We start from the raw sequence: 20,407 nt of genomic DNA on the forward strand, positions 1-20,407 counted from the left end.
CAAGGGCACGCCGAATTTCAGTGAGATAGATTTGAATTTTTCTAGTAGATTGGAGCAGAGTTTAGAATTTCTGGGGCCGACAAACAGGAAATCGTCGAGGTAGTGAATTAGGGATTTACTGCCCGTTTCGTACCGAACTACGTGCTGAATAGCTCGAAATAGTGACATGAGATGGAACATCCCATTGGGAGGCACATGTCGAAGTAATAGTATTGGTCCCCTTTGCAGCCCAGAAAGTGGAAACATTCGGGGTGCACGGGTAGTAAACGGAATGCCGATTCTATGTCGGATTTGGCTAGTAGGGCTGCCCGTACTAATTCTACCGCTTTATCGAACGACGCGTATGAGACAGAAGCTTCTTCTGGGAAAATTGCGTTATTAACCGAATCGCCCTTTGGGTGAGATAAATGATGGATTAGGCGGTATTTACCGGGTTCCTTTTTTGGTATGATGCCTAATGGAGATATTTTAATGTTTTTGAAGGGGAGCGACTTAAAGGGGCCTGCTACCCTACCCATTTCCACCTCCTTGATGATTTTTTTGTCTAAGAATTTTGGGGAATTCGCGAGCCGATTTTAGGTTATCAGATAGGGTTGGCGTTCTTGTTAACCTAAAGGGAAGAAAGAACCCGTCAGAGAATCCTGCTTGCAGCTGCTAAGCCGCTTACTTATTAGGGTAGAGCTTTAGCCAGGGGGCCATCGCGGTTGCGCTCACTGGGGTTCTGCCTTGTAGGCCCTTTGTATGCCTGACAAATGCACCTTGCCGCTGGGTGTCCCCCCCGCAAGCAGAACAGTCATGTCTGAATTTGCATAAATTGTGGAAACGGCAGTTTCCCTCGTTATATAGCCAGCAGGCCCCGGGTTTTCGCACGACTACTGAGTTCTGACCTGCAGTTGTGGACTAATACTGCGAAGGCCTGGAGCCAATTATTCCTGGTTAACCCGATTTTTGATCTCCCTCTATCGAAACCCCTTTCGTTAGCTCTATCAACCGTTTGTTGGTCCGTTGATAACAGCGACCAAATATCAATATAATCGTTGTCCCAGATTTTCTGTCTCGTTTCCTGGTCTATATGAGCGCCTAGCGGGCTGATCCCGCAGAAGAAGGCGTCTTTGTGTAGATTAGCGGACTGTGGTGTTGAATTGTTCACCACATTTCCCCTTGCATGAGTTAATTGTAGGATTATCTCCTTTAACGCTGACGTTAGCTCCATTTCCTTTACATTAACCCCGTAGCGTAACGTTTCCTCGCTACCCTTGGTACACTCACCGCTGTGTGACTCTGGACGAGTGTACACCGATCCTGGAGGAACCCCCGCCGATGTTGACGGGGGGATGTCGCAGGACGGGGAAACTCTGGCTCCCGCTACAGCGAGGGACTGGCCGATGTGCTGGCCGATGCACTGATTATCGTGCGTTGGAGCCCGATTACTACCACGTGGTGGTGGATTGATGGCTCTGTCTTCCGTGACTGCGTGGTGGTTGTTGTGGCTGGAAGCCGCGGGGGATTGTTCTCCCCGGCTGATAGCCCTAGAGGGTGACCGTGATTTAGAGGACTTGCCACGTGCATGATGACTCCTATCCGGACTTTGCGATACCTCGGACCCCTCGGATGTTGCTGATGACAGATGGGAGCTGCGTCTGCGACGGTAGTGGCGCTTAGAGGAGTAGCGGGAACGGCGAAGGGAGTTATCGGAGGAAAATTGGGAGGACGTGTGGCATCTACGCCTTCGTCCGCCGTTATAATGCGGTGTAATGGGGGGGGGATTCTATGAGTAGACAGAGGGGGATTATTGGCCGTAGATGGTCCTGCAGTGCTAATTAGAAGGGGGGGCGTAAGGAGGTAACTGTATTCTTCCCTATTGCTGGGATTTGACGGGGCGGTGGTTAACGGAAGATTTTTATTAAGGTTTTGGGCAGTGGGGGGAGGTGAGAATGTGTCTGTGCTTGGTGCGTTTACTGAGATGTCGCCATGATTCCCGCTGTGCGGCTGTTGAGCGCCCTGCTCGGTCCCATGGGACCGAACAACGCGCTCTTCAGCCGCCCTATGACCTCTCTGGCCTGACCCCTGATACCCCCGTGCAGGCATCAGTGCTGCGCCTGCCGGGGGTAGGCTAGAGGTCACGCCCGGTGACAAATCAGCTCGCTGTTCGGTCGAGTTCGACCGAACAGCTCGCTCTGGGGAACGTGAGGGGTTAAAACCAGCCTCCAGGTTACCCCCTGCGGGCAGCGTATATGTGCCCGCAGGGAAGGTAATGGAGGACTGGCTAGCGCTGTTCTCCTTGCTGGGATCCGATGACCGGAAGTGGGTGGGCGGAGACAGGAAGTTGGTGGGTGGAGCTTTTCCCCGGTGCCGGACCAAGCCCGAGGAGGGAGCCGGAAGATGCCGGCAGCTGCGAGGCGGTGAGCCAGCCCCCTCCCCGACCTGGAGCCGCTCTGGGGCGCGGGGTAAGCGGGCGGACTGCCTTTCCCCCTGTATCGCCCGCAGCGGCCCTGGAGCGGCCGGGGATTGGGGTGATACCTCTAACCGCCCGGCGCTGCACACCCCCGCTGCTGTCCCGGAGGGCGGCGCCGCGGGCAGAACGGCGCGACCGGGGATTGGGGCGAGGGCTCTAACCGCCCGGCGCCGCACGCCGACACACCGCTTGCAGCCGGAGCTGCAGGCGGGGAAAGTGGCGGTGCCGCGGGCGGAACGGCGCGACCCGCCGCCCCCTCTGACTGCAAACATTTCTACGGCGGGTGCGTCGCCCGGCCCTACTCTGCCGCCTATGCCCGCCCGACGCTGGTCGGGCCCCGGACAGCTGCGGACCAGAGGGGGGCGCAGGTATCCAGGCAGCTCCACCCTCCGTACCCCCGGCACCCATCGCAGAACGACCCGTAGCCGGCGTGCCGATCCGCGGCTTAGGAGAGCCGGACATGGAGCGACCTGAGGGCCCAGGGGAGACGACTCACCAGGTGAGGGGATTGTGAGCAGGGGGGAGGAGAGGGGACAGAAAGCTGAGCCCTGACCCCGGTAAAATTGGCCTGAAGCCAGTGCTCACCTCTCTGTGCCGCTCCCTTCAACAAGGCCGCAACCAGGGGGTCCGACATCACTGCAGGGGCACAGACAAAAGCTTCCAGGTGTCCTGCCGGGAGTGAAAGAGGAAGTTCTCGGCCGGACACCTGGATTTAACCCCTGTAGGAGTGGCCTTAGGACCCCTCCCCTCTAGTGCCCACTGGCCGGCTGGGGGTCTTCCAATTAGTATGACTGCAATATATTAACAAGATAAAACCTTTGATGTCCAGTCTGTTCCTCCTACAGAGAAATCAGTGTTTGAATTGATATACAAATGTAGCTGAAGGTCTGAAACTTCTATCACTCCAGCTCTATTACGAGGCCTATTACCACCTCCTCTTGCTTGATTTACAGCCTCTACGCTCTGTGACTTCAGGAGCCATCAGTTAAGTAGGAGGAGGCAGTGGTGGGTAGGGAATAGAGCTGGAGTGACAGATTTCAGATCTACAGCGTCATTTGCTAATTTCTCAGTAACGGAGGAATGGATTGGCCATGTAAAGGCATTGCTGGATGGGGCTTTAAATTTGGGGTGTGACATCCTACTGACAGATTTCCTTTAAGCTTGTAGCTGAAGATCGGGACACCTTTTTCGATATGATGTTTTTTCGTAAGTTGCATATCTTATTCCTATGACCACCTTTAAGATGTGTTTTGCAATATTGTTCAAAACATACGCTACATAGATTTTCAACTTTTTGGAGTTTCTCTCATACATTTTTGCTATTTTGGTACTGTAAACAGACTGATATAACGATACAAACATGCCATCTACCAACACTGCATATGGCTCACCGCAGGCTCCAGACCAATGACATATTACAGCTGGGATGTCTTTTCATGACCCACAATATGTTTTAGGTTGACATGATTGCAGCACTTATTCACCGGTCACTATAACAACAACCATCAATGAGGGCGGCCAAATGGCCTTAATGATCCCTGATTTTTCTTCTTTTCACTGCACATTTCGTAATGTTTAACTGACACCATTAAATGAAGAGAACATAATAAGTAAGGAGAGGATGATGCCAGGATCATGTATCCCACCGACTCTGTATTGATCAAGCCCCGGAGCGTGACGTATTTACTATACCACGTGGACAGAAATAATTACATTATCCTGGTGAGAACGATCAGGCAAAGCATGATGAGCAATTATAGCAAATTATAAACACAAAGATCAGAGAATAATGGTTAGGACATAGGACACAAATGTAGGGAAAAAAAACAAAAAACAAAAAAAACAACACTGACCTGTTAGGGCAAAAGAGCAAAATAGGTTAAACACACCTCTGCTTTTTAACCACTTAAAGGGAAGCTACCAGAAAATGATTTGCATCAAGGTTTGGTGCTAAATGTATATTTTTTAATTACTTTTTTATCATATTACAATCTACATTAAAATAAAAATCTTGCAAAATCACACGGACCACTGGGGCTTTATTAGACGCTAAATTTATGTTGTTTCAGGAAATAACACATTTACATAGCCTCAATGGTCAGACTCCGACCGAATCTATTTTAATCAAGCATCTAATGAGTGTTTGCAAAAGTCATTGTGCAAGGACGGGACGTAGGGTGGCCTATTGCAATTGGTGGACCCTGTGTTATCAGCTGTCTATAGAGGTATTACCGGTTATTGTAATCCTGTCTCTGATGATAATGAGACTTCTAAAAACTCTTCCTGAAAGGAAAGGAAGTTGGAGTCTAAAAAGCCCTAGTCGCTTTTTCACCCTACCGGTTATGCTCATTAAAGCTGCGTGTACCTCCATAGCTTTATATTTGATTTGTGCATGCTTCGGAAGCCCCTGGCACTCGAATACTTTGTTCATGCCGTGAGCGCACGGAGCAATAACAGCGACGCACACTTAAGGCAACCATAACGCTCCGAGTACCAGCTTGACTGAACCATATCCAGCGCAACCCACATGACAAGGAGACTGGAGGTTACATAGAAGTTAACTAAAGATTAAGGCTGTGTGGACACGTTCAGGATTTTTCACGTTTTTTTCTGCTATAAAACCGCTTAAAAACGCAAACATATGCATTCCATCATTTATAATGCATTCCGCAATTTTTGTACATATGTTGCGTTTTTTTCCACCAAAAAAACGCATCGCTGTAAAAAAAACGTTCATTAATTTTGCGGATTTTTTGCATTTTTACCGTTATTTAATTGCATTGGGAAAGCTCCGGAAAAAACGCGATAAAAACGCGTGCGGATTTCCTGCAGAAAATCCTGACGTGTGCACGTAGCCTAAAAGTTTTTTTATTTCTCTACTGGGACGTTTACAGACACGTTAAGGATGAACATTACGTGACCTGTACGGCATTAGGGGCAATTTAGTGTAGCAAAATGACGTGACAGGTTCCCTTTAATAAAACATCATGATATGAAAAAACAAAATTTGACATTAAATTTTTTTTTAAATACATGGACTAGCATTATAGAATGCTGTAGATAAGCCCTGAAAGGCAGTGGCGGTATCTTATATTGGCCAAATCTGGATACAGGTTCGCTTTAAGGATGTGGCCATTTTTTTTTAATTTTTTTGGCTTTCGTTTTTTTCCTCCTCTTCTTCTAAGAGCCCTAACTTTTTTTTTTCTTTCTACAGTATATAGCTGTACGAGGGATTGGTTTTTTTTTTCTTTCTTCGGAACTAGATGTACAGTAATTTTGAATGACATTATTCATTTTACCACATCATGTAATGAAAGCAGGGAAGAGAATTCCATGATGAAGAAAAACAATGCAATTCTGCCATGGCGGGTGGTGGTGGGGGTTTTGTTTCTGCAGTATTGTTTGGTACCGTAAATATAAATATAAAAGAACCTGGCACTCAACTTAAATGCAAGTGTCTTGATTTTTTTTATTGTGTAGTACCAAAAAACGTTTCGGTCTATTTGACCTTCTTCAGTTACGTACGGAGAGGGTTAATTGATGGACTTAACAAACAAACGATAAAAACATATTGATTAAAGTAATTAGGAAAATGACAATGGTGCACCAAAAAGATGGAACCACAGGATAAGGAGGCAAACAACAGGCAAGGTAGAAAATATCAAAGTTATGGTCTAAAGGGAAAATACAAGGACTGATAGATGTTCTTGATAAAATTATCTTTATTGAACAGAAGTGGTAAACGGTAGCACTACAACAAAAAATGTGCCCGTACTTGGAATAAAATCAAATCCTTGTATTTTCCTTTTAGATCATAAGTTCGAGATTTATTTTGTCCGGTTTCTTATCGAATGGTCTACCATTCATGCACTTAGCAACTATATATCATCCACTGTATACATTAATTGATGTGTTACTTTTAGATATATATGGATTGCTGAGTTCAGTTTGTATCAATCTTAAGGTAGCAAATATATATACACAACTTGCTCAAAAGTGCATGTGCATTGTGCAACAGAATGTACCTATAGACATAGTATAAGGCCGGGATCACACAAGTGAGAAATACGGCTGAGTCTCGCATGTTAATACCTGGCATTGCCGCCGTCACTCAGGAGCGGAGAGTGCGGCCGCATAACAATACATGCAGCTGCACGCTCCGCTCCTGAGTGATGGCGGCAGTGCCGGGTATTAACATGCGAGACTCGGCCGTATTTCTCACATGTGTGATCCCGGCCTAAGTGTTAAATGTATCAGAGCTCAAGGGTACACAAGAAAGCAAGGGAGACCAAAAGAGGCTGTATACCAAAATTGGAATAATGTGCTGAGCAAGAGAATAGAGGAATAGTGAATCAATGCCTGGAGGTTACCTGCAATACTTCGGTGCCAGCTGCCCATTAAGGAGTTATGACCCTCTAGGTAGGTCGCGATCCTGGCCAGACTGGCAGTAGTGGGCCACTCGAGTGTGCCGCTGTCGGCACACTCCGAGTCCCCCCCGCTGTCGGCACACTCCCGGGCCGGCCCCGCATTCAACTGTACCGGCGTCATAGACGCCGGTACAGTTGAATGCAATGATAGGGAGAGAGCGTCTGCTGTCGCTCCCTCTCCCATCATTCCCCGCTCTGCCTGCCGCTGACACTGCGGGTGCGCGATGACGTCATATCATCGCGCACCTGCTATGCGACCGGGCGGGCAGACTGCAGCTGCTGAGACCGGAGCAGCGCGGGGCAAGAGGAAAGGTGAGTAGAGTCAGTGTTTTTTTTATTATTATTATTACATGGCATGGCTGCATTACATTCTATGGGGACTGGCTGCATCACATTCTATGGGGACTGGCTACATTACATTCTATGGGGCTGTGCTGCATTACATTCTATGGGGGCTGTGCTGCATTACATTCTATGGGGGCTGTGCTGCATTACATTCTATGGGGCCAGTGCTGCATTACATTCTATGGGGCTGTGCTGCATTACATTCTATGGGGGCTGTGCTGCATTACATTCTATGGGGCTGTGCTGTATTACATTCTATGGGGGCTGTGCTGCATTACATTCTATGGGGCCGGTGCTGCATTACATTCTATGGGGCTGTGCTGCATTACATTCTATGGGGCCTGTGCTGCATTACATTCTATGGGGGCTGTGCTGCATTACATTCTATGGGGGCTGTGCTGCATTACATTCTATGGGGCCGGTGCTGCATTACATTCTATGGGGCTGTGCTGCATTACATTCTATGGGGCCTGTGCTGCATTACATTCTATGGGGCCGGTGCTGCATTACATTCTATGGGGGCTGGCTGCATTACATTCTATGGGGCCGGTGCTGCATTACATTCTATGGGGGCTGGCTGCATTACATTCTATGGGGCTGTGCTGCATTACATTCTATGGGGCTGTGCTGCATTACATTCTATGGGGAGCTGGCTGCATTACATTCTATGGGGGCTGTGCTGTATTACATTCTATGGGGGCTGTGCTGTATTACATTCTATGGGGGCTGTGCTGTATTACATTCTATGGGGGCTGGCTGTATTACATTCTATGGGGGCTGGCTGCATTACATTCTATGGGGGCTGGCTGTATTACATTCTATGGGGGCTGTGCTGCATTACATTCTATGGGGCTGTGCTGCATTACATTCTATGGGGAGCTGGCTGCATTACATTCTATGGGGGCTGTGCTGTATTACATTCTATGGGGGCTGTGCTGTATTACATTCTATGGGGGCTGTGCTGTATTACATTCTATGGGGGCTGGCTGTATTACATTCTATGGGGGCTGGCTGCATTACATTCTATGGGGGCTGGCTGTATTACATTCTATGGGGGCTGTGCTGCATTACATTCTATAGGGGCTGTGCTGCATTACATTCTATGGGGGCTGTGCTGCATTATATTCTATGGGGCTGGCTGTATTACATTCTATGGGGGCTGGCTGCATTACATTCTATGGGGGCTGGCTGTATTACATTCTATGGGGGCTGTGCTGCATTACATTCTATAGGGGCTGTGCTGCATTACATTCTATGGGGGCTGTGCTGCATTACATTCTATGGGGCTGTGCTGCATTACATTCTATGGGGGCTGTGCTGTATTACATTCTATGGGGGCTGTGCTGTATTACATTCTATGGGGGCTGTTCTGTATTACATTCTATGGGGACTGAGCTGTATTACATTCTATGGGGACTGAGCTGTATTACATTCTATGGGGACTGAGCTGTAATGCTGGATACAGCTGTAATTATGTTCTATAGTCATGTTACACTCCCCTCACTTCTTGTAACCTACAAGTGTACAAAGATATTATACAGTCACCATGCGACAAGTGGGCCTGTGTACCTTCAAATGCCAGGGCTGAATTTTAGTCCCAGTCCGGCCTTGGCCGCGATGACATGTTGTGTGGGGAGAAGTCAAGGAACAGAGGGGGCCACCAGTCTCCCATGTAGCAGTCCTTCCCCTGCAAGCCAGACCTTTCATCTGACTGGTAACTGACTCATATTCTGGCTGCCGCTGACACTGCGGGTGCGCGATGACGTCATATCATCGCGCACCTGCTATGTGACCGGGCGGGCAGACTGCAGCTGCTGAGACCGGAGCCAGGAGCAGCGCGGGGCAAGAGGAAAGGTGAGTAGAGTCAGTGTTTTTTTTTTATTATTATTACATGGCATGGCTGCATTACATTCTATGGGGACTGGCTACATTACATTCTATGGGGCTGTGCTGCATTACATTCTATGGGGGCTGTGCTGCATTACATTCTATGGGGGCTGTGCTGCATTACATTCTATGGGGGCTGTGCTGCATTACATTCTATGGGGCCGGTGCTGCATTACATTCTATGGGGCTGTGCTGCATTACATTCTATGGGGCCTGTGCTGCATTACATTCTATGGGGAAGTGCTGTATTACATTCTATGGGAGCTGTGCTGTATTACATTCTATGGGGAAGTGCTGTATTACATTCTATGGGGTCTGTGCTGCATTACATTCTATGGGGGCTGTGCTGTATTACATTCTATGGGAGCTGTGCTGTATTACATTCTATGGAGCTGTGCTGTATTACATTCTATGGGTCCTGTGCTGTATTACAATCTATGGGGCCTGTGCTGTATTACATTCTATGGGGGCTGTGCTGTATTACATTCTATGGGGGCTGTGCTGCACTACATTCTATGGGGCTGTGCTGCACTACATTCTATGGGGCTGTGCTGCATTACATTCTATGGGGAGCTGGCTGCATTACATTCTACGGGGACTGTGCTGTATTACATTCTACGGGGGCTGTGCTGTATTACATTCTATGGGGGCTGTGCTGTATTACATTCTATGGGGGCTGGCTGTATTACATTCTATGGGGGCTGGCTGCATTACATTCTATGGGGGCTGGCTGTATTACATTATATGGGGGCTGTGCTGCATTACATTCTATAGGGGCTGTGCTGTATTACATTCTATGGGAGCTGGCTGTATTACATTCTATGGGGGCTGTGCTGCATTACATTCTATGGGGGCTGTGCTGCATTACATTCTATGGGGGCTGTGCTGTATTACATTCTATGGGGGCTGTGCTGTATTACATTCTATGGGGGCTGTGCTGTATTACATTCTATGGGGCTGTGCTGTATTACATTCTATGGAGGCTGTGCTGCATTACATTCTATGGAGGCTGTGCTGCATTACATTCTATGGGGCTGTGCTGCATTACATTCTATGGGGAGCTGGCTGCATTACATTCTATGGGAGCTGTGCTGTATTACATTCTATGGGGCTGGCTGTATTACATTCTATGGGGGCTGGCAGCATTACATTCTATGGGGGCTGGATGTATTACATTCTATAGGGGCTGTGCTGTATTACATTCTATAGGGGCTGTGCTGCATTACATTCTATGGGGGCTGTGCTGCATTACATTCTATGGGGCTGTGCTGTATTACATTCTATGGGGGCTGTGCTGTATTACATTCTATGGGGGCTGTGCTGTATTACATTCTATGGGGACTGAGCTGTATTACATTCTATGGGGGCTGTGCTGTATTACATTCTATGGGGACTGAGCTGTAATGCTGGATACAGCTGTAATTATGTTCTATAGTCATGTTACACTCCCCTCACTTCTTGTAACCTACAAGTGTACAAAGATATTATACAGTCACCATGCGACAAGTGGGCCTGTGTGACTTCAAATGCCAGGGCTGAATTTTAGTCCCAGTCCGGCCCTGGCCGCGATGACATGTTGTGTGGGGAGAAGTCAAGGAACAGAGGGGGCAACCAGTCTCCCATGTAGCAGTCCTTCCCCTGCAAGCCAGACCTTTCATCTGACTGGTAACTGACTCATATTCTGGATACTTTGTCTTACCATTATTGTATTTGCATATCTGACCATTGTATATGTGTAACCATTTTGTATATATGTGTTTTGTCTAGTGTCCCCTTAAGGCGATTAAATACAGTTAAGTCCATATATATTTGGACAGAGACAACAGGTTTCTAATTTTGGTTATAGACATTACTACAATGAATTAAAAAAAAATCAATTCAGATGCACTTGAAGTTGAGACTTTCAGCTTTCATTTGAGGGTATCCACATTAAAATTGGATGAAGGGTTTAGGAGTTTCAGCTGTTTTTAAAGGGACCAAAAGTAATTGGACAATTGACTCCAAGGCTATTTCATGGACAGGTGTGGGCAATCCCTTCGTTATGTCATTCTCAATTAAGCAGATAAAAGGCCTGGAGTTGATATGTAGTGTGGTGCTTGCATTTGGAAGGTTTTGCTGTGAAGTAAACATGCGGTCAAAGGAGCTCTCCATGCAGGTGAAACAAGCCATCCTTAAGCTGCAAAAACAGAATAAACCATCCGAGAAAGTGCTACAATATTAGGAGTGGCAAAATCTACAGTTTGGTACATCCTGAGAAAGAAAGAAAGCACTGGTGAACTCATCAATGCAAAAAGACCTGGGCGCCCACGGAAGACAACAGTGGTGGATGATCGCAGAATAATCTCCATGGTGAAGAGAAACCCCTTCACAACAGCCAACCAAGTGACCAACACTCTCCAGGAGGTGGGCGTATCAATATCCAAATCTACCATAAAGAGAAGACTGCATGAAAGTAAATACAGAGGGTTCACTGCACGGTGCAAGCCACTCATAAGCATCAAGAATAAAAAGGCTACACTGGACCTTGCTAAAAAACATCTAAAAAAGCCAGCACAGTTCAGGAAGAACATTCTTTGGACAGATGAAACCAAGATCAACCTCTACCAGAATGATGGAAAGAGAAAAGTATGGCGAAGGCGTGGTACAGCTCATGATCCAAAGCATACCACATCATCTGTAAAACCCGGCGGAGGCAGTGTGATGGCTTGGGCATGCATGGCTGCCAGTGGCACTGGGTCACTAGTGTTTATTGATGGCATAACACAGGACAGAAGCAGCCGAATGAATTCTGAGGTATTCAGAGCCGCCATACTGTGTGCTCAGATCCAGACAAATACAGCCAAACTGATTGGTCGTCGTTTCATACTACAGATGGACAATGACCCAAAACATAAAGCCAAAGCAACCCAGGAGTTTATTAAAGCAAAGAAGTGGAATATTCTTGAATGGCCAAGTCAGTCACCTGATCTCTACCCAATTGAGCAGCATTTCACTTGTTAAAGACTAAACTTCAAACAGAAAGGCCACAAACAAACAGCAACTGAAAACCACCGCAGTGAAGGCCTGGCAGAGCATCAAAAAGGAGGAAACACAGCGTCTGGTGATGTCCAGGAGTTCAAGACTTCAGGCAGTCATTGCCCACAAAGGGTTTTCAACCAAGTACTAGAAATGAACATTTTATTTAAAATTATTGAAGCTGTCCAATTACTTTTTGTCCCTTTAAAAACAGGGTGGCACATGTTAAGGAGCTGAATTGTTTTGTTTAAAATTCATTGTGGTATTGTCTCTAACTAAAATTAGAAAAATTTTGCCTCTGTCCAAATATATATGGACTTAACTGTATATAATTTAATATTGGGCTGCTCTTTTATCTCAATCCACACATCCATGATCTCAGCTTAGCTTTCCATGCTACCGAGGCTGGTTTCTGGCCCGATATAATCCCATTAACGGACTGGGCTTATATCAAACATGGGACTAGTTGCAGTTCTACCGGGCAAACCAGGTGCTGTTTCACTGGTGCTAGTGAAAGAAGCTTCTCAGCCTGTCAGAACGAGTGTGGTGCAATGTTAGTTACTGCGTGGGACACAATCTCACTCCCAGAGCCTCCTGGACCCATGTGGACAGGGGTTATCTGCCAAGTTGACCTTACATGTCCCCCCAGGGGGTGCGGTACATTGCGTTGGTGCAAGTGAGGAGTGCGTACCATGCAACTCCTCGGACATAATAGTGACATCAAGTAGGGTGGCGAGGTTAGCGTTCATCAGTGTGTTTCCCAATACTCTACAATGCAGATGACTTACCATCAAGTTGTCCTGTCTTCTGAGTACAGAGAAAGTGAAGGCAGGGCAGGAGCAGTAGTGACTGGTCTTGTAACAGGTGTACATCTTGCCTGAACTCCCAGTTACCTGAGCAAAAGTTAAAAACCACATTGTATTATCTCTTATTCCATGATAGGACACCATCTTTATTCTATGGCTTCAGAATTTTTATTTTAATCAGCTGCAATATTGTACAGTAATTATGCATTCAATGGTCAATCATATGTAGAAATAAATACATTATGTAAAAAAGTCTAAGGGCTCCTACTCACTTGCGAGCAACTCGGATGAGTCTCGCATGTTTAAAACCCGGCTCTGCACCTGGCTCTCAGATCGGAGCGTGCGGCCGCATAGGAATACATGCGGCCGCAAGCTCAGCTCCTGAGTGGGGGGTGCAGTGACAGGGTATTGCCATGCGAGACTCATCCGATTCTCGCGCAAGTGAGTAGGAGCCCTAATAGTTGCAGTAATGGCTCACGCACAACTCACAATTGCTTGTACTAATGCTTTATGGCAACACAACGTCCCTATGGGCAAGTTTCACACACCGGCAGGGACTCTACGATGGATCGTACAAAATACCTCATTTTAGTTTTTGTATAAAATCAGAGACACACAGAGTTACCATATAGACCCATATTATGTCATGTGCTGGAGTGCTAAGTTTTATAGATTGTAGCTGACAATTTCTGGAAGAGTAAACTTTTACTGTGTACTTCCTCGTTAGCAAAGAGGTGCTACATCAAAAGTGAAGCTGATTGCCCATAAGGCAGGTTGGTCGTCTCCGAGACTTCACATTGTAATGGAAATTATTTCCATGCCACAACAATAATCTGATATTAACACAATCCAGAAGAGGATGACTGGAGGACAGAATCACTTCCGACGGCCTTGAGAGACCACAGAAATATAAGTGAACCTGAAATCTTCACATATGATAGTCATGTTTGGTGTGTCTAGAATGGCGAAAGAATGCTTGGAAATATGGAGGTCATATTATTCCACTATGAGGTTTCAGCGGGAAAATATTACATAAATTAGAATAATGTACTTGCACCCATCTTTTTGCACATAAAATTAACCATAATAATAATAATAATCTTTATTTATATAATAATAATCTTTATTTATATAGCGCAAACATATTCCGCAGCGCTTTACAGTTTAACAGTTTCAAACACAACAGTCATAGGTAACAATGTTAACAATACAGTAATAAAGCAAAATAAGACAAAATAAGACGACCCTGCTCGTGAGAGCTTACAATCTACAATGAGGTGGGGGAGATACAAAGCACAGGTGTGTATTTACAATGATGTATTTACAATGATGGTCCAGCCATCTTCAATACTTCATACTCTGCTCATCTGAGCAAGAGGAGGTGGCGAGGGGTTTGGATGAGACCAAATATAACATCTCATCCATAAAAACCCAGTGTTGGATCCCAAGAGAGACAACGTGTATTGTACAGCTGTACAAATTTCTGCGGTAATATCCTCTGCCCGAAGCGCTCATTGGTCCAATCCCTAAGACGTTTCTGTGTTTATCCTTTTATATTGTACTGTTGTTGTTGTACTGTTTTTTATGTATGCCATCTTCTTATTACATCATCTTTATGTAACCTTAAGAACTGTACCTTTTTAAATCTAAAATGTAATAAGTTTGTTTCTTGCTGCTCTAAACTTACCTACTACCTTGAAGAGGGAAAGTATAGTCTGATTTTGTTATCCTCTGTATGCCAGAGTGCTAGAAGAGAACTTATTAGGTGATTGGGAAAGCCGGGTCTGAGTGTATACTAGTGTGTTACACAGGGTAGGCATCCAGTGGCCTATTAAAATAGTGGTGTGGATATGTGAGCTGGCGGTGAGGTGCAATTAGCTCATTGTTAGCCCGTTGTGATGGGCGAGTGTGAGAAGTGTAGTCCTCCTTTACAGCCACCTCCAAAACACATGTGCAGTGAGTGTGTGATGTTTGTGGCAATAAGATACAAAAATTGACCACAAATATTAGCTCATAGTCCTCGTACCTAGATGATTAGGACTGCTAGCTATCCAACAGATCTCTTTGTCTGCCATAATGCTGTGTCTGTCACTTGGTTAAAGCATGCTTGTCCTTGATACCATCATTGAATAAAACAAGTAAAAACGGCTTTTGATGCATATAGTAGTCTAACATGACCATATAAAATTCTCATACTCTGTAACTTGCCATCCACTCTCATTGAGCAGTTTATTAACATTCTGCCAGAACTATTGGTGCTGCAACCTTTCAGACGCATCATGCATTACTCCCGTCATTGTCAAATGGCTTGCCTACCATTAACAGAAAGCTCGGCTTTCTGAGATGCCTGCATTTAGCTTGACAGAAGGGAGAGGAACAGAAAGACAAAGATCCAACCATAGCTCCAGTAATCTGTCTCGGTGTCTCTTCTGATAGACGTGGATAACACTTGACAACAGGCAGTGGACCGTGAGTTAGACAGAAAGGAGACAAATCTGAAACAAAATAACTTTCAGTTTCCCAATTTATCATATCTATCAAGTGTGATCATAAGCACTTGGCTCATGTGCCAAATCTATAATTTAAAAAAAAAAGGAATTGTACTTTGCAGTAGAGAATTAGGGGATCGGTCTATAAATGTCAGTGACTAATGGCTTTTCATCTTCTATATAATTGTCTAAGGGTCACTTCCGTCTGTCTGTCTGTCCTTCTGTCACGGATATTCATTGGTCGCGGCCTCTGTCGGTCATGGAAATCCAAGTCGCTGATTGGTCGTGGCTGTTTTGCCACGACCAATCAGCGACGGGCACAGTCCGAAAGAAAGTGGCAGCTCCTTCCTCCCCGCAGTCAGTGCCCGCTCCATACTCCCCTCCAGTCAGCGCTCACACAGGGTTAATGGCAGCGTTGACCGTGGTGTAACGCACTCGGTTGACACGGCTATTAACCCTGTGTGACCAACTTTTTACTATTCATGCTGCCCATGCAGCATGAATAGTAAAAAGATCTAATGTTAAAAATAATAATAAAAAAAAAAATTGTTATATACTCACCCTCCGTTGGCTCCCGGATCGAAGCGGTTACCGACGCTCCTCGCGACACCCAGGTGACCGCTCCATGCATTGCGGTCTCGCAAGATGATAACGTGCGGTCTCACGAGACCGCTACGTCATCATCTCGCGAGACCGCAATGCACTCTTCAGACCGGACCGCGCGAGGAGCTTCAGTAACTGCTTCGATCTGGGGGCCAACAGAGGGTGAGTATATAACTATTTTTATTTTAATTCTTTTTTTTTTTTTTTTTAAACAGGGATATGGTGCCCACATTGCTATAGACTGCCTGGGCTGTGCAATATATTACGTGGGCTGGGCAATATACTACGTGGGCTGGGCAATATACAACGTGGGCTGCGCAATATACTACGTGGGCTGCGCAATATACTACGTGGGCTGCGCAATACACAACGTGGGCTGGGCAATGTACTACGTGGGCTGCGCAATGTACTACGTGGGCTGCGCAATGTACAACGTGGGCTGCGCAATATACTACGTGGGCTGCGCAATATACTACGTGGGCTGCGCAATATACTACGTGGGCTGCGCAATACACAACGTGGGCTGCGCAATATACAATGTGGGCTGCGCAATATACTACGTGGGCTGGGCAATGTACTACGTGGGCTGCGCAATGTACTACGTGGGCTGCGCAATGTACAACGTGGGCTGCGCAATGTACTGCGTGGGCTGCGCAATGTACTGCGTGGGCTGTGCTATACACTACGCATACATATTCTAGAATACCCGATGTGTTAGAATCGGGCCACCATCCCATACTTGTGCACCTGTCAAATTTTGTTTGAATGCAGATTGCACATTTTCTGTTAGTACAATAAACCTCATTTCAAGGCACAAACATTACTGTGTCCAACAGTTATTAGATATATAAAACTGAAATAGCGGTTGCAAAAAAACAATTTTTATAAAACATTAAGCTTAAGATTAATAGGGGTGCCCAAACTTTTTCATATAACTGTAGTTGAACATAACTATGCACTGCCAAATACTGATGTGTAAGAACTGTACAATTGACATAAAGGGGTTAATGGTCTTTTCCATTAAAGATTCAGCCTGCTCTTTAAACTCTATATCGTGTTCTATTTTCTTCGGTGATGTTTCCCTAATTCTACGAAGTCCATTAACTACAAATTTGGCTACTACTCATGTCACACAGAGAAACTCTTCTTTCCCATTTACCACCCCCAAGAGACCTGTCAAGGAAATGTCTGACTGTTTACAGCTGCCAAGTTCTAATTTGGACACTTGGCAGGAAGAGAGTCTCAGTCTGTATAGGACTATGGATGAAAAATGTTTACAAGCAAATCGGTCTGTACGACCAAATACATAAAGCTGCAGCAGCCGCCCAGTTTGTGGGAACGCATTGGAGAAACCATAATACTGGATCTGTTTTTCTACAAATTCAAGAACATCCGGAATCATCCTGCAGACATCAGGATCGTCTTGTACGACTAAGAACGGGAAATTACTCCAGACGAATCTGCATTTCTCCAAAACGGCAATTGCTTTTAATTAGAAGAAAGAAGATTCGGTGCCTGCAGAAACGGAACGGTGAATGCGCAGATCTTCAACATCAAGCATTTAGCATTAGACTACAATGTTTTCAGCTAAGCCTCTGTTCACATTTGTATCAAAACCTCAGTCACAATTTCCAGATAAAATAGTGTAGCATGTAGAATGCTTTTTCTAGTAAAATTATAGATTGACCTTATCATAAATTATATGATCCATCAAATGTCGCTGATGCCTGCAAAGCTCTTCAGCTTTTTTACTTAATACTCGCATCACCCATAAAGTAACTAGAACTTTTTTTGTCCAGAACCCAACATTGTGCAGGTCCCTTGGTTATTCTTCCTCTAAATGTATATATAATCAATAACAGTTATGGTGCCCATACACTTAGAGGTAATCTCAAATTACCTCTTGAGCAGCTCAGAGCTGTGCAGTCTCCTTGCTTCCTGGTTTCTAGAAGGGTGGACTCTTTTCCTTGAGTGACAGCTCTGGTGAATAGAACTATAAAGCTCATCACAAGTTCTGCTGTAACTTATCAGTGGTTTGTTCTGAGACTACACTGTTACAACCGGTATTTACACAGAGATAACAGGGCATTTGAACAAGCACACGTGTCCAGACAAAAAATAAACAAAGTATGTCCATTGAGTACATTTTTTAAATAATGAATTCAGCAATTAGGTCTTATAGAAACTATAAATGTTTGATTAGAAGTGATAGGTAACTCCACACTGACTTTGGACAAAAAAGGAAGGAGTTTTTAGAGCTAAAATTATTGCTGTATTGCTAATACACCTATAGCAAACAGAATAATTCAATACACACAAGTCAACTACAAAGACTGTTTAGCAACTAAACAGTACATGTGATGTAATAAGATTGTGTATGAGAGATAGATACATTAATATGAATGCACAAAGCAAACAGGCCCTAAATAATAGACGCGATGGTCAAAGTACTATGATTACAAAGCATATCTGCATGGATACATGGATTCACTTTGTCATAGGTATATGGCAATAATGCTTACCCATCATGAGTATGGACTGGCTGTTGCTATCGAAATGCTACAGAAACAAGCGACCCTGACGTGTGTTTCGTGTACATAGTTGTCGCTTCCCTCCTGAGGGTTTTCTTTATGTGTATTATCAATGAACCAATAATTTTAGCTAGAAAAAGACAGAGAGCAGAGAGCCTGATCATTACACCTGCAGTAAAAGCTGCAGGGCTGGCGATTTATAACTGCATGTCTTACATCAAATACCACAGTATGGCGTTCCTACATTGCACCATAATAAAAATGAACGTGGTCACATCACAAACTGCAAACTACCATTCAACATGCTAAAAATCCAAACCTGTTGGATTTTAGCAGCTTGTGTCAGTTAAGGGCCAGCGTGACCACACACATGTTGCGTTAGCGATATCCTTTGAATCCAAGCCTAACTAATAAAGCAGGAGGGTAGCTGGGGATGGGCAGACCCGTGGATGTTCGGGTTCATCAGGTTGGACCGAACTTTATAAAAAATAGTTTGGTTCGGGTACCAAAACGGTACCCGAACTTGATCCCGAACCCCATTCAAGTGAATTGGGGTCCCGAACATCTGGTGGTTTCCACGCTGTCATACAGCTCTTACCGGTGGTAAATTTACTGAAATCACCACCGCTGGGTTTTGTGGACCGCTGCGGATACCCACACTGCTACACAGAGGACAGCATGAGCCAGCAGCTGATGACTACTACTGTCATCAGTGTTGCCTGCTCTCGATGATAGCAGGGAGAACAAGAGAGGCTGGTGAGAGAATTCATCAGCTGGCGCCTGTCAACAGTAGGAAAGATGTCAATGAGATATTTAATTAGTACAGTGAATGTGTAGCTTACTGTACATGTATTTAGCTAATAAGTATAGAAATAAGGAAAACCGTGGAGTCCCCCCATTTTTAATAACCAGCAAAGGCTAAGCAGACAGCTGTGGGCTGAAATTAATAGGCTGGGAAGGGGCCAAGGATATTGGCCCCCTCAAAGACTAAATACACAAGTGATCAGTTGCCCCACAAATGAATAATCCATTATATGCACCTTGGCTCTTCCCGCTTGCCCTTCATTACTGATGTTAGCGCTCAGCACTGCATTCGGATGTAGCAGAGTTGGGAATCATTGTGGGATGGATTCACAGCAAATCCCTTTGGATTATTTTATTTTAAAAGGTAATAAATGGGGTAAAAGAGGGTCGAGGAGTGTTTTGTACAATTAGAGGACTTTTCTGTGTGTGTGTTTATTATTTTTGACTATGTGGTTAGTAATGGGGGTGACAGACATCTCTCCATTCCTAACCACACAGCTGACATCAACCCCAAAATATTACCCCACTTGCCAACGCACCAGGACAAGCGGAAAGAGCCAGGCAAAGCGCCAGAATTGTTGCATCTAATGGATGGATCCTTTTCTAGGGTGCCTGTGAGCTATTTTTAAGCTGAGAAGCACCACATATCCATGGACCTTCCGTGCCTCAGAATACCAGCCCCAAGTTGTCTACTTTACCTTGGCTGGTTATCAAAAATAGGGTGGATCCCATGCTGTTTTTTTATTTTTTTTATTTAATTTTTATATAATAATAAAAAAAACATAATGGTGGCCCATCTACTTTTGATAACCAGCCAAGATAAATCACACAGCTGAGGGCTGCAGCCTGCAGCTGTCTGTTTTACATGTGCTTGTTATCAAATAGAAGGGGAACGCATGTCTCTCTGTAAAAAAAATTTCTTAAATATTGCGCTGGCCAATCACAGCCTTGCCAATATTTGGCATGGTTGTGAAGGAGCCGAAAGTGCCAACACCAGAAAAGCTTATTGATTGGCTGAGCTGCAGCTTTATTCAGGCTGCCGAAC

The 20,407-nt window shown here is 45.2% G+C and overlaps 1 protein-coding gene across 1 annotated transcript in view; it reads right to left on the reverse strand.

The window, feature by feature from the left end:
- LOC138670157 (zinc finger SWIM domain-containing protein 7-like) overlaps positions 1-20,407 on the reverse strand; it is a 112,698-nt gene that overhangs the window by 13,075 nt on the left and 79,216 nt on the right. Inside the window, exon 5 of the mRNA XM_069757234.1 lies at positions 12,918-13,022. Within this exon, the coding sequence (XP_069613335.1) occupies positions 12,918-13,022 (105 nt within the window). The remainder of the gene's footprint in view (positions 1-12,917; positions 13,023-20,407) is intronic.

The sequence above is a fragment of the Ranitomeya imitator genome, chromosome 3 (genome assembly GCF_032444005.1).
Source record: "Ranitomeya imitator isolate aRanImi1 chromosome 3, aRanImi1.pri, whole genome shotgun sequence".
NCBI lineage: Eukaryota > Metazoa > Chordata > Amphibia > Anura > Dendrobatidae > Ranitomeya > Ranitomeya imitator.